This window comes from Episyrphus balteatus, chromosome 1, assembly GCF_945859705.1.
Source record: "Episyrphus balteatus chromosome 1, idEpiBalt1.1, whole genome shotgun sequence".
Lineage (NCBI taxonomy): Eukaryota > Metazoa > Arthropoda > Insecta > Diptera > Syrphidae > Episyrphus > Episyrphus balteatus.
In genome coordinates, this window is record NC_079134.1 from 161,254,803 (window position 1) to 161,269,632 (window position 14,830).

The window sequence follows — 14,830 nt, forward strand, 5'->3', positions numbered from 1 at the left end:
TTTCAAACCTCGTTTTCTCCGCTTTTTTTTTTTGTTAATATTTTCAGATATTTTTGTATGAACACAACAAATAAAGTACCTTGGCACTACTGTTTTTATCGAGAGAAAGTAAAATCTGGATAATTATCTGGATTTTTCAAAAATCTATACAGATAAAGTTTTTGTTGTTTTTAACACGTAAATTGTTTTGATTTCAAAAATCTCGATGTCGTTTTTTTGCACAAATCTATATAGATAAACAAAAAAACACACCTAATAACACAGCTTTTACCACTTTTATTTGTATTTTTTAATACTTTATTAATTTTTATAAATGATTATACAATTTTCTCAAAAAAAAAAAAAAAATAAAACAAAACAAAACAAATATAACAACCACCCAAAAATCCTCCTCGTCCTGATCAGTCCACTTGATGAAGGTCCGGCCACCATTAGGAGTGCCAAAAGATTATTTTCAATAAAATAATGCTTATTTTTTATGTATTTTATTCCAAATCACAATTAATAAATGGACGATACATTTTCACGAACTTTGTGCTTTATAAAATAAGGACAACTGACAGTGACATTAGGTAAATATACAGTAAAATTTTCTTGTATATAAACCTGAACTGGGGTTCAGCTGACTCTCACTTGATCCACAACTGTACATACAACCCACTCAAAATTGAACCTGGTTCAAGAGTTAACTCGAGTTCAGCTGATCCATGGGTTAACCCTCAATTTGTACAACTGGCTATTAATAGACCGTCAGATTTTGAAGTATTCCTGAATAAACAAGATAGGTAATTAGAATTTGTTTAAGCCCATTCAAAATATAATAGTGTAATCTTACCTCAGCAAATAATATACTGGGAAATTATTAGAATACAAATTAGAATAATTCCCCTTGCAGTTGGTACAACTGCTGTTTGGATTTTTTGAGTACTACTATTTCTAGAGCAAGAGGACACTTTCGCATTAAAAAAAATCAACTGCCTACGGAATGTAATTCCATTTTTTTTTTCATTCTCAAATGAATTAAAAATATCTCAATTAGAATCAATTTTCCAACAATTGCATCTTTTTGTTGTCTGGCGTGAATATAAAAAAAGTGCGCGTCTTTATATCAGCAGTGCCATAATATTACCTGTTGGAAATTTATTTCTCCAAATACAAATCAAATGAGAAAAACTCGATCCCAGACTCAGGCGGAAAATGGCCCTTCCGCTTCAACCCGAAGTGCTCGTTCTGCTGCCACTGGAACGAAGACATCCTCCTCGTCGTCTGGCAGTTCTAAAGACCATGATAAAACCGACAATGCTTTTGCAGCATCTAATTCAACTACAACAAATAATCAAAGTAGTCGGCAACCGCCAGAACAACTTGATTCAGCTAAGCTAAAGGTGAGTGAGGAAAAATCTAATCGCATTTTTCATTTACACACATACTCCTCTCCTGATTTGGATCTAGAATACCCAAAATTATCGAGCGGCATCGGGTAATAATTTATAACGCGTCCCGTCGTCTTTTTTTTATCAAATCAATTGTCATCCATTTGTCAGAAAATTTCACTTTCAGCTGCTACTGCGCCAAAATTGGGAAATTTTCGGTTTTCCCTTTCTAAATTTTTGGTTCCTAAAAATGGGATTTTTTTTTCTAAATTATAATCGTAGTGTTACCAGAGGTATTAAAAATAAATATCCTCACATAAAGTTTTAAAATATCCCATTTCGTTAATTTTTCCTCACGAAATCAAATTCAATGGGTCTTTTCCACTTCTTTCTCATTGGTGAAGCTGCACTGGTGAAGAGGTAAACATACATTTTTTCCAATGCTAGTTACAACAAAAAAGCTTTTATTCAGTACAATAAACGTTTCTTTACTCCTCACCAACCCAGAAATGACATTCACTGGAAATTCCCCATTCACTTGGTTGGTGGTAGTTTACTCATGAGTAGATAATCTAGTGCATTTACTACTAAAACTACTCACACTTTTCTGCCAAGTTGATAGGAATTGCATTGATTCGTTGAAAGTGCGCTCCAATAAAAATCGCTAGTAAACTACTTTTAGTAACTTTGCCACCTCCCAAAGGAACAGGGCTATAAAAAAGGGTCGGTTTGTCAAAGCATTCTCAAATTAATTCCTTCTTTGTAACGACAGAGGCTAAACGCGGTCCAATTCCGAAGTGAGTGAGATTTTGGCCCTTGTTGCGATTGTCGTTTGTCTATCGATAAAAGACTCTTGTCGATCATCGAAAATGACTTTTGGTATTGTGAATGAATTGTGGTGTTATGACATTCTGTTGTGAGTGAAATTTTTCGTTTTATCGTTCGATCTTTTTCGTTCACAATTTTGCTATCGACTCAAATCAAGTTCATAGTTCACAATAGCAAATATTTATGTTGAAAGAGGTACACAATACCAAAATAGATATTTATCTTTTCGATCGACTTTTATCGCATCGAGTTTTTCGGTATCTTGTTCGGAAGGCAATTTACACTTTTTTCGTGTTCACAGAAAAACTCAGTCTTGCAGAATTGGACCCCAGAAAGCGGTGCCATGCAATATTGTTCTAACTAAGTGCTGGGCCTTCACACATTCAGAAAAGTGGTTGAAAAATTTTTGTTGACAAACTTCATTTGACAGCTAAAAATAGATTTTCTAGATGAATCTGCGCACCAATCGGCTAAAATTCGTAAATAATTTTTTTTTAGCACGGCCATTTTTTTGGGAGATTTTATGAATTAAGCCCTTAAGGCACTGGTTTTTTGAATTAGCTTGTATCAGAATTTGGTGGACTTCTTCATACTTCGTGATCGCTCTTACTGACTAGCTGTCAAACATTTTAAAATTTTGCCAGACGCCAAAAATCAACTCGTAAAAAGGCTTAATTAAATTGTATTCCACACCAACAACCACTGATGACAAAAAAGTTACCGTCAGCGTTTTTGTATGAAAAATAATCGAATTCGGTCTTCGTTTGTGTGGGACAGCCTTAAAAGCCCGCGGGCAGCTTTTTTATATGAACCAAATTCCACACCTCAACGTCGACGGTCATATTAGGTTTGTTCGTTATGAGCTCTGGGTCGCTCCGAATTCGTTGTCAAGCGTTTTTTGTAGCTCCTTTTTCAACCAGAGTTTTTTCCTCTGTGTTCGATGTTCGCTCTGAAAGCACCCTGAACAACTCTGGGTATTTTGTCAGAGCGTAGAATTCAGAGTTATCAAAATCAAATCAGCTGTTGTCATTTAAGTAAAAAAAATTGTTTAAAGTGCGAAAAGTGATTTGTCGTTTGTGGATACAAAAATTGTGTGGTAAATATGAGATTTTTCACGAAATTCATGAAATAAGAAACTAAATATAGAAAAAAATGTCAAAACAGAAATCAGCTGATGAAACTAAACCTCTGAGGTGTTCGATGTAAAATAAAACCCGAGAAATTCTGGTTTTTTTGATTGGCATGGCTCAGAGTGGCCTGGAGCGGGAAAACAACGAACAGACCTATTTAAATCTTAATCACATAATTAAAAATAATGATGCAGAAAGCTTATTTTTTGGTTTAAAAAATATTTTTTGTAGTTTTTTTCAAAAACAAATAGCGCTAGAAAGAAATAAAAAAAAATTACTTTTGTAAATTGCCCACTTTTTAAGCCTTAACTACATTGGTTCAAAAAGTGAAAAAGTACAAAAGTGAAAATTTTCAAACGCATTTTTGTATGTTTTTTCGGGCTAGAAAATTAAAAGAAATGATGCAGAAAGCTTATTTTTTCGTCCAAAAATCAATGTGTAAACTCTTTTATGCAAAAAATTCCGCAAGCGAGAAAAAAAATATTTTCACTTTTGTACTTTTTCAAAAAGTGGTGAATGTAGTTAAGCCTTTAGACATAACTACAATAGGTGTGTTTTTTATTACCACCGGTCTTAACTGGACAAAAAAAACGCCTCGGGGCTTAACCTGAAATATTGGCAGCACTGTATATTGAATGTTCCGAAAACAGCAGACACAACAAAAATTTAGAGTTGTCATATTTTTCGCTTTCGTCATTTTCTTGTATTTTTCATGTATGTTTTACAAAGAGATACAAAAATGTATGCTAGCAAAACTATTTTAATACATTTTGTCCTTCCAATCGTGAGTTTTCACGTTTTTAAACAAATTCTAAACAATTTATGAAAAAATTAGTTTGGTAGCACAGATTTAAAACTGTTCAAAAAGTTAAGCCCAGACAAATCTCCGGGCTAAACAACTAAGCCCACGGGGCTAAAGTGTTGTTGTATTTAACATGTAAATTGCTTAGCCCCGACTGCGTTTTTTTTGTGCAGTTAAGACCGGTGGTAATAAAAAACACACCTAATGACCTAAAAAGTGAAAAAATAAAATAAGTGTGGCATGGTCTTTAGAAAAAATTTTCCAAAAAAGAATCAAAATGTCATAACCACCTTAGAAAAAAAATCTGACATCAAAACAAATTTCCCATTATTCTACATGGGACATTGCGGCGCATTGGGCTCTATTACCCCAACCCAAACTATCCGCCATGTTCTTTTATTAAAAAAATTTGGTTTACTTTTGCAACAGACAGAGGCACTTCTTTTTCATAAATTCTTTTATTAATGCGGCTGTGTTGTTTAATTTAATTATTATATCAAAGTGAATGAAATTTAAAAATTTTTATAAATGAAACTCGCCAATAAATTGAGGTAAATTGTTGTGATAAAACTATATAAATTTAATGACTTGTTTCAGAGAAATGGTGATTTTTTGTGTGCCTGCTCAGAGCTCAGTCGCTCAGTCTGTGTCTCGTAGAAGTTGTCTCCTTTTGTTATGTGGTTTTTTTGGGGGCTTTCTTTTGATATATCGTTTTTTTTCTCTACTAGGCAGGGTTTTCTTTTTCTTGTGATGGATTCTCCATCCTTTTGATCGAATCGCAGAAGTCGATTGGGAAGATCTTTCTTTGTTTTTTCATAAAATTGTTTTGAAGATAAAAATCTTAGTTTTTTTGTTTCACCGGTATTATTATTTTCTTTTTTTTTTATAATTTTGAAAAATTTGATTTTTTTTATATTTTAGTATTTTTTTTTTTGGTATGTGCTCTAACCTTAAATTTGTTTTTTAAGTGGGAGTCTGAGAAACTTTCTTTAGAACTTCTAACTCGATCAATAAGGTGGGAATTTTCTTTTTATGCTTGTCATTTTTTTTAATTGAATGGTGGATTTCGTTTTATGTGTTTTTTACAAATGAAATTCTTTTTTGGTGGAATCTTGTTTTTCCAAAGATGTCTGCTGCTATGGTTACTTGGTTTGACTGACCTACAACAATTATAAACTGAACTGATGCAATTATTAGTAGATATGCTTTTTTTTGTGCCAAGTACTAACTTCTGCTTGGAGTTGTATTATATTTACTTTTTTTCGGTGGTCGAAGTACTGAAAAGTACTTCAAAAGACTTTTCACAAAAAAAAAAAAAAAAACACTGCACTACAAAGATGCATTCATAGTATATTGTAAATAATGCACCCCCGCTTGTTGGTGTATGTATACCGGAGCAATCCCGTGTTGGAAATACCTACTTGGCCAAAGCTTTTTTTATGTGCTCTAAATGGGCGAGTTATAGCTATCATTTGGCGCATTAACGAATCTAGTGGCTAGTCAAAACAGGTACCATTGTTTTTGGTCTAAAAAAATTAATTCCAAAAACACCTCTGGAGAGTCTCCAAGAAATGCTACATACCAAGTTTAAAATCAATCGGTCCAACCGTTTAAGTTAAGGAGCTACACCTTATAAAGACAGACAGACTGATAGTCAAACAGACAGACGGACTTCCGGGACCCACTTTTTTGGAATTCTCTATTATCGTAATGTCATGGAAAATTGTTATCTCAACTTTTTTTTTTTGTACGAATGCAAGTAAAAAATTAGTTAAAATTTCCGCTCCGCCGCCGCACAATTGGGCAAAACTTAAAAAAGCTGGCATTTAATCAAATCACGAAGTTGAGCTTTGTTTTAAATAACCTAACTAGGTATTTCTCTTCGAAATAATATATAGAGAATTAAAAATGAGAGCGAGAAAATAAATTTAAATCTCGGGGTATTCAAGAGATTATCTCAAAGGAAGAGAAAGATAAATTTTGGGTAGAGTTTTTACGACTTTTTATCAGTTTGGGTTGCTTCAATAAATTGTGTACTGTTTATTATTTATTACTTGTATTAAGTTGAAATTTAAATAGGATCAGAAAGCTATAGTACGTTCTAATAAATTTTCTTTTTATGAAAAATATGCATTCAAAATATTTTAATTCCTAGTCAAAAATGAAAAATAACATGAAAATGATGTGTAAGTTTTATATGTCATTTTGTTCTGCGTTTTGTCTAGTTTTAGAATATGAAAAGTTTTCTTGCTACTTTTTGCTACCCTGTGAGAATTGTTCATTTTTGGTCGGTGACGTCGTTTTCTATAAAATGCTCGTTTTTTAGTAAAAATTTAGAGTGAAAAAGACATCTAAATTATTAAATTCGTTCATTTATTAAATGTGTACCTATTTATTGTTACTTTAGTCACCTGCGGCTTACGTTCACACGAATCAAAAGGCTTTGCCGCAGGGCAAAAATCGACTCGGCATGATTGAGGATTTTCCGAGAAATTTCGAAAATCTAAAAAAGTGTATGGGTGGTAACCCTAAAAATGGGCGTGGCCATTATAAATTTTGACTATGAACTAACATTTGTATCAATAAGATTTGTTCCAAATTTCAAGTGTCTAGCTCCTTTGCTTGATTTATTGCTAGCTTTTTGCCATTATGCTTCAAAGTTAGTTGACATTTCTCAGTCAGCTGTTTGATGGGAACAATTCTGTTTTAATTTTAAATTTTTGGTGGAAAAAAGCATATGAAATAAAATTATTTGTGCAATATTTAAATATAAATTATTAAATTGAGGAATTACAAGGAAAAAAGCTCTTTAAACCACTCAAAACACATTTTTTAAAATTTCATCTGTCAAATATGATATTTTGCGTTTAACTAGCTTTGTAGTGCAAATTCGCATTCCAAGAGCTAGTTGAAATTCGACAACGTAGTCACTACATTCGTGAATGCGCACATCCGTTTTCATTGAAACCAATCATTGGAATTTTTTGACAGGTCGTTTGTAAGTAGCAATCATCGAAAATGTCTGTCACTGAAAATTTCAAGTTTTCCTGGTTGAAATTCAGCCGATAAATTTTATCTAACAGAAATGTATCATTGAAATTGTAACACAAATCAGGAAAATGAATTTCAGCCCGGGAAAAAAGTAATTGTTCAATTAAACATTTTTTCTCAAATCAATTCTTAGGGCCAGTTTGTTCGCAGTCGATTATCTTTTAACCCCTTGTAGCCCCATGTGACATATCGTCGGTCTCATGAGAAAACCTCGTAACTCCACTTTTTTTCAAAAATTTTGGGTCATTCCGAAAACTCTAAATAGACTTAAATTCAAATTTTGCACAGCGCGTTTCTTCCCAACTACTCTGTTGTTTGTTTACTCTTTCGTCTCTCCTGTAAAATTTTGATTTTGGGAGTTACGAGGTTTGCTCATGAGACCGACGATATCTGTTAAAAACAAACAAAGATCCCACAAAAGTTGCAAAAACTATATTTTTCTTCTTTTGAAGCTTATAACATATTTTTTAGATATTGCTATTGCGAATAATAAATGGCACCAATAGTTTTTAATTGGCAGTTAAAGTTGAAAGTTCGTTTTTTTTTAAACAAGCAAATTTGTGTAAAAACGACGACATTCAGAAAAAAATATTTTTCCTGCATAAACTAACGGGGATTTATTTTTGGATTTAATAAATGCGCCTAAAATACGTGTTTTATTTTAGCTAAAGGCAAGTCAATTGACATTATTAATTTTAAAGATAATCGAGTGTGAACAAACCGGCCAACAACTTTTGAAGTGATTTCAAGATGTTTCGGACCTACAGATCTGTGGTTGCGTTCAAATTATACGAAATTTTATCATATTTTACTAGTTCCTCGAAACAATTTTTCATGATATGCATAACATCCCAAAAAATCTGCAGTGCAGTTATTACTTACACTTTTCCAAATAGTTTTGTTTAAAACTCCTTGGCGTGTTATATCGATTTGTACGATTAACTTTTCGTTGGTCGTTTCTTGGAAAAGAATTTTAGGCCGTTGAAAAGAGTTCGTATTATTTCATTTCATTTATTTTTCATTTATTTATTAAATCAACTTAATTTTAAGATTTACATCTTATTTATAATTAAGTGCTAATTAAGGAAAATTACAAAAGGCATCTTCAATTAAATTTTTTAAAAAAAGATATAAATAAAAGTTAAAAAAAAAAATAATAGAAGCAATTTATAATATTTACATCCCCTAAAAATTACATGAATAAAGTTAATAGCAAAAGAAAACAAGTTAACAGAACAGCAGCAACATCAACAGCAATCATTAAACTGGGGCCCCATCTAGGACATAGAGTAATATAAAAATAAGTTTTTCTTAAATTTCCGTACTGTGTCCACATTCCTAACATGTGTTGGAAGGGAATTCCACAAACGAGCTGCATTAACAAGAAACTGTCGCTCGGACGTAAGGCATGAGAAGCGAGGAATAATGATTTGATTTGATCGTCTTGAAAGCGAGAACTGGAATGTATCATAAAGGTATGAAGGCTGGCGCCTTCTATTCTATGTTCTATGCTATAATCCAAGTCTAATGACAAAATCGATCACAAAGCCATAAGGATGCGATTTTTTTTTTTTTGTCATTATAAGTTTATATTTGTACTCAATCCCTCGAGTTTCATTTACTTTAAAAGTCTAAAACATCATATTATAAGTATGTATATTATTTCTGCTGTCGTGGTCCTTTTCCCGGATCTCCCACTGAACAGATAACAAATGATATCTTAAAAAACGCGAAATTTATGTCGCCCTGAACTTATTTTTAATTAAAATATAAATGTGTTAATGTTAATAATTTTTGAAAAATTTTGATTTGTTTAAAAAATAAAATTCCAGTGAAAGTGAATTTTTAAAATGAATTTTTATGTATCAAAAAAATAAAGGAAAAAATTGAAAGTAAGCCAAATAGTAAAACAATTTTTAGTAAAATAAATGTAAGTATCAAAAAGAGATATTGTTTGATGTTATTTTTTAATGATTTGAACCATTTAAAAGCTTTCAGACATTTTTTTCAAAGCAAGCGAAAGCCAATGGAAAGCAGCATAAAACATCAAAATTTACTAGAATGCTAAAGTGAGAGAAAATTTAAATTAACAGGTTTGTTTTTTGTTATATTATAATAATAACCATGCTATGTCGAATTCATTTAAAAAAATCAAATTTAAAGGGATCTTACAGCGATTTTTTTTTTAAAACTTTGTGGCGAATAATGATTTATTGAAAAAAAAAAATGGCTTTAGATTCGATTTTTCTTAAAAAGAATCCGACATTAATTTTGTTTTCAATAATTTATTGTTTACTTTATCATTATTTACTTAGTTATAAAACTAATTGGAGATAACGGATGAATTCATAAACGCATTAATTTTTTTTAATAGCAACTTTTTGTATGGCACTAAAACACTACTAACTTACTTGCAAAGCATCACCTTGAAATATTTTTGATATAAAAGCATCAATGCGTTAATGAATTCAGCCAACAGTCAAACATGGTCATGATTTTACAATTCATGATTTAAACAAGGTATATGTCCATTTCCTGTGAAAAGACATATGCTTAAACGTAGCCTACCACTAATACTTTTCGAGTATGCATTATATTTAAAAAAATAATATTTAACTACTACGAAAAATACAAATTCAGTTCTGAGAGGGTACAAAAATCAAATAATATGGAAGACTTACCTAATAAAAAAAAGTCGAATTTAAAAAAAAAAAAACATATTTGTTTCCGTTATTTATGGAATATTATCAATTTCATGCCATTTAAAAAAATAAAAACAATTTTTTTACACTACGGTTCATTAAATTAGGATCATGTGATATTTTTGAGTACTTAGTTGGGCAAAAAAGTGATATTTTCTTTAAAGCTGATGCAGCTGAATTAAAATTTTTGAATGCATTTGTTGGCAGGGTTATTCAAAGTTCCAAAACAAAAGAAAAATATTGAAAAAACTTATAATTTGTATTCACGGCACATGAAAGACCGTCACAATATGATAATTTTTTCGTTTTTTTCGAATGCCCATAACTCACCAAATTAATGGCTACGATTTAAAAAAATTATTTTTCTGATAACTGTCACCACCTTTCGTTTGGACGTTGACTTTTGGGACACCTTGTATACATAATTTATTCCCAGCTATGTATTAGTATATACAGTAGATATGCTGCTTTTACCATTGTAACCATCAAAAATATACCAAATGAATTTTCAGCTGAAAATTTCAAATTTCACTAAAAACTTGAAGCATTGTTTGTACAACTGAGCTCTTAAATTTAACTAAGGAGATTTTTTTGTAGCGCGAAGGTAGGTTTTATTTGCTTACATTAACAAAAAATACTTAGTTAGGGGTCTCGTATTTTAAACATAATAATCCAAAATCGTTGCGCTTTTTGAAAAAAGACATAACTTGTGAAATTTCATTTAAAGTTGTAACATTGAAATACAGACTTACTAAATCGCTCTACCATTTAGTTTAATTTTAGATACTCAACATGCCTTACAAAAGATCTCTGAACCCAAGTGTAGAAAGACGTAGAAGACAACAGGCGAAAAAAAAACGGCTAGCTCGCATGGAAAACAACAGCCTACTTCCTTCTACATCCCTGCAAGAAGAACATACACAACAGCCATCTACATCAGAGCCGATACCACAGCCATCTACAACAGAGCCGATACCAGAGCCATCTGCATCTGCTAATCACAATTCATCACAGGACAAATTAGCAGTAAGTTATTGTTGTGCATGGAAGTACAAACGGTATTTGTTGGCTCCATGAATATTACCTGTACCTGTATTTACTGTAGCGCAAAGTTATTTCCATTGGAAGAAGTTATTTGCTGTCACAAGGGAAAAGCTACGCTGACTGACGAGACTGCTCGGGAATATTTTTATCAACAAATACCAGAGCAGCAGTGAGTTTTGTTCACCAAGCAATGTCTTACAGCTGTGGACAACTTTTGAAAAATATAATACCGAATCAAGTACTACTCGAGCTTTGAATGAACTGGAACTTATATTTCGGCAACATGTGAGAACAATTTGGTTTACCGAAACCAACTCACAGAGTAGAACAAGCAGAAGATACTTACAAAACCGAAGAACAAAGCGCTGAAGGTCAACTCTTTTATGAAATGCTCAACGAGATTGAAAAAATGTATATTTATAAAATGATAAATTTGAAAATGAAATAATCATTAACTTTGTAAAAAAAATCTATTATTTTAAAAATTACAAAACTGAAAACAAAATTATCATTAATTTATGTGTTCACATAAAAAATATTACTTTTTTGATTTGAATGCATGCAAATGCAAGAGTTCTTGCATGGTTAAGATAGTAAAAAGAAATGCGAGTTTAAGAGCATTGCTATTCGACGGTTTAATTTCATAACTTCGTAAGTCGTTTTTGTAGGTTTTTCAGAAAACGAAAAAAAACTGCTTACGAGGTTCTAGACTAAACGAAGAGGTTTTTTTGATTCCTGAAAAAACTTAAAAAAACACTTATGAGGTTATGAAGTTTAACCGTCGTATTGTTTCTTTTTTTTTAATTTGTTTTGTATTAAAGATGATATTCGAATACTGGCCAAATTCTTGCACTGTCTATAATGTTTTTGAACAAGATTTGATATTTATTTATTAGCTGTTAGTTAGAGTAAAACGTACAAAATACAGTATGTTCTCTAATTTTCTGAAAGCATAATTATTGTGGTTTTGAAAGTTTTTACTAAACTTAAGACTTAACATTTTTCCCAAAATATCATTGACTGCGAACACGATACGTATTTTGTTTGACCTGTCCTCTTTTTCGATACACGAAACACCCAAAAACAGTTTCAAATCTAATTTCTGTTTTATAATTTTTGTTCTTTTTAATTTACAGGAGTTCCAGGATATGATCCAGATCTTTCGAGTTGTCGATCTACATAAAGTTCTACAATTTCTAAATCAATCAGTAGCTGGCAGAAAACACGAACTCCAACAGAGAGTACTTGACTTATTAAAAGGAAATTTTGAATTAGTTTCAGCAAAACTTCGCGAAATCTACAGGTACACAATAAAATAAAAATCCATTTTAAAACTTTTAAAAACAAACGTATAAATGTTTCCACTGAAATAAAAAAAATAACTAAATTCCTTACAGAACTGATTATTATTCTGATAGAAACACTCAATACGGACCACCAGATCCTAAAAGAATGTTTTCACACATGCAGATGCCAACTGTTCAATCAACGGCAGACGTTCGCTCTGCCATGGTCAGTGTTGGCAATGTAGGTGGTCCCGGTGTTAATACAAACCCTGGCAACGGTGGTGCTGGCGCAGTTCCTGGTACTATGGGTGTTCCATTTCAACATGCAATTGCATCAATGCCCATACATCCGGATGTACGTCTTAAAAAGCTGGCATTCTACGATGTACTTGCTACCCTCATCAAACCATCGTCACTATTGCCGCGAACAAATCAACGCATCCAAGAATTGCCATTCTATTTTACATTAACACCACAGCAAGCCACAGAAATTGCAACAAACCGTGACATTCGTAATGGTTCAAAAGTGGAACATTCCATTCAAGTTCAATTGAGGTTCTGTTTGTTAGAAACTTCATGCGAGCAAGAAGATTGTTTCCCTTCGAATGTTATTGTCAAAGTTAATAATAAACTTTGTCCCTTACCTGTAAGATCATAATACTGGAACAATAAGATCGATGTTATAATGTTACTTTATTTTGTTTTTTAAGAATCCAATTCCAACAAATAGGCCAAATGTAGAGCCAAAGAGACCACCTCGTCCGGTCAATGTTACATCAAATGTTAAATTATCGCCCACCGTTACAAACACAGTTACTGTCCAATGGTGTCCGGATTTTTCACGAGGCTATTGCATTGCTGCTTATTTAGTAAAGAAACTAACATCGTCACAGTTGTTGCATCGTATGAAGACCAAAGGTATCAAACCTGCTGATTATACCAGAGGGCTGAGTAAGTTTTATTTTGTATTTTTTGTTGATATTTAATATAATCTATAATCAATGTCTTTTCTTATACAGTTAAAGAAAAACTAACAGAAGATGCTGATTGCGAAATAGCCACAACAATGTTAAAAGTTTCATTAAATTGTCCGCTGGGTAAAATGAAAATGTCCATACCATGTCGTGCATCGACTTGTTCACATTTGCAATGTTTCGATGCTAATTTATATTTGCAAATGAATGAACGTAAGCCAACATGGAATTGTCCGGTTTGTGATAAGGCGGCAATTTATGATCATTTGGTTATTGATGGGTAAGTGTGTGTGGAGTACTCAAACGTGACCGAAAGTTGATTATTATATTTATATTTTGTTTGTAGTTACTTCCAAGAAGTTCTTGCCTCATCATTATTAGGTTCAGAGGATACAGAAATTCAACTACACAAAGATGGATCATGGAGCACACATAATTTAAGAAATGAAACACAATTGGTTGATACGCCATCTAAGCCTGTTGAGAAAGTCGAGCTTATCTCCGATGATATTGGTAAGTTTATATTATTTAAGTAATACAATACGCAATACGCATTATGGTGTCGAACAAATTGGGTTAGATTGGCGTTCCAGATATTATTTTGACATTATAATATATAGCGATCTAAAATAACGATGAAATACGAGAAAAAGAATAAATTCTGCACTAAAAAATTATAAAAAATACAAATTTGACGAAAATCCTCCCATCCTTTAATGCTCTTATTCGTATGCAGATTGGTTCACAGACGCACCAAGAATTGAGTGCTTTCCAATCCTAGTTTTTAAACATGATCTCATGTTCATTGTCAATTCTCTGTATCAGCTTGAATTTTTTTTAGTTAAAAAAAAAAAATACCTAAAATTAGAAATAAACTTCAACATTTTTATAAAAAGAGTACATTATACGTTTTCTGTGGAAGTCTGCATTTGAGATTAATTTGGCATAATTGCAGATTTCTTAAATTATTTTCTTCTCAACACTCGTCACACTCGGATACTTCTAAATGTTTAAATAAAAAAGAAAATGGATTTTATTTATCTGCCGGAGCTTTTCTTGAGCTTATTTTTAAACTCACTATTCCAAACAAAATTTGTATCTTTGCTCTTAAATATAAATCCATAGTTTTACAAGACTCAGAAAGTTTGAGGTAAAAGTCTTGTAGCAGGATAAAATTCCATTTAAAATTTGTCTCAAGATGACATTATCATTAAACCAACCTATCGTGTCTCACAATAAGTCAATTGATGAGTCCAAGTGAGGTTCACCGGGAAAAAACCGCCATATTTTTGTATGGTCTAAAAAGCCGTAAAAAACTATATTAAATCAATAACTTTTTAACAAGTCCAATGAATATAGTGCTAAGTCTTCTACTTGGATGATTTTTTCAGTAGAATATAGAATTTGTATTATAAAAGCAACCTTCATTTTTATCCTATCCATTCAACACAAATATGGGAAAAGTCTGTCAAGTGTCATATTCATACCCGTCTTCTTTTCTATCTTTGAGATCTCTTAACTTTATCACCACCAACTTATCTTTCGCTCTCTAATGTCGTTTTCTATTGACGAGATTCAGAATCAGATTTGTGAATCTGACAGATGAAAAAGGGGTTGAAGAGGGAAAAAATCTCAGATTT

At 32.0% G+C, this 14,830-nt stretch overlaps 1 protein-coding gene across 16 annotated transcripts in view; it reads left to right on the top strand.

Annotated features, from left to right (window-relative positions):
• The first annotated feature begins 926 nt into the window (after positions 1-926).
• The window catches only part of LOC129921308 (E3 SUMO-protein ligase PIAS2), a 52,079-nt gene continuing 38,175 nt past the window's right edge, over positions 927-14,830 (top strand). For 13 of the 16 annotated variants that reach the window (XM_056003088.1, XM_056003089.1, XM_056003078.1 and 10 more), the window contains exons 1-7: positions 4,563-4,684; positions 10,659-10,912; positions 12,067-12,233; positions 12,328-12,862; positions 12,927-13,167; positions 13,236-13,470; positions 13,537-13,703. In XM_056003088.1, the coding sequence (XP_055859063.1) occupies positions 10,679-10,912; positions 12,067-12,233; positions 12,328-12,862; positions 12,927-13,167; positions 13,236-13,470; positions 13,537-13,703 (1,579 nt within the window). In that variant the 5' untranslated portion in view covers positions 4,563-4,684; positions 10,659-10,678. Of the gene's footprint in view, positions 1,386-4,562; positions 4,685-10,658; positions 10,913-12,066; positions 12,234-12,327; positions 12,863-12,926; positions 13,168-13,235; positions 13,471-13,536; positions 13,704-14,830 lie in introns of those variants that run through there. The other 3 variants (XM_056003079.1, XM_056003081.1, XM_056003083.1) reach the window with 3 other exon arrangements.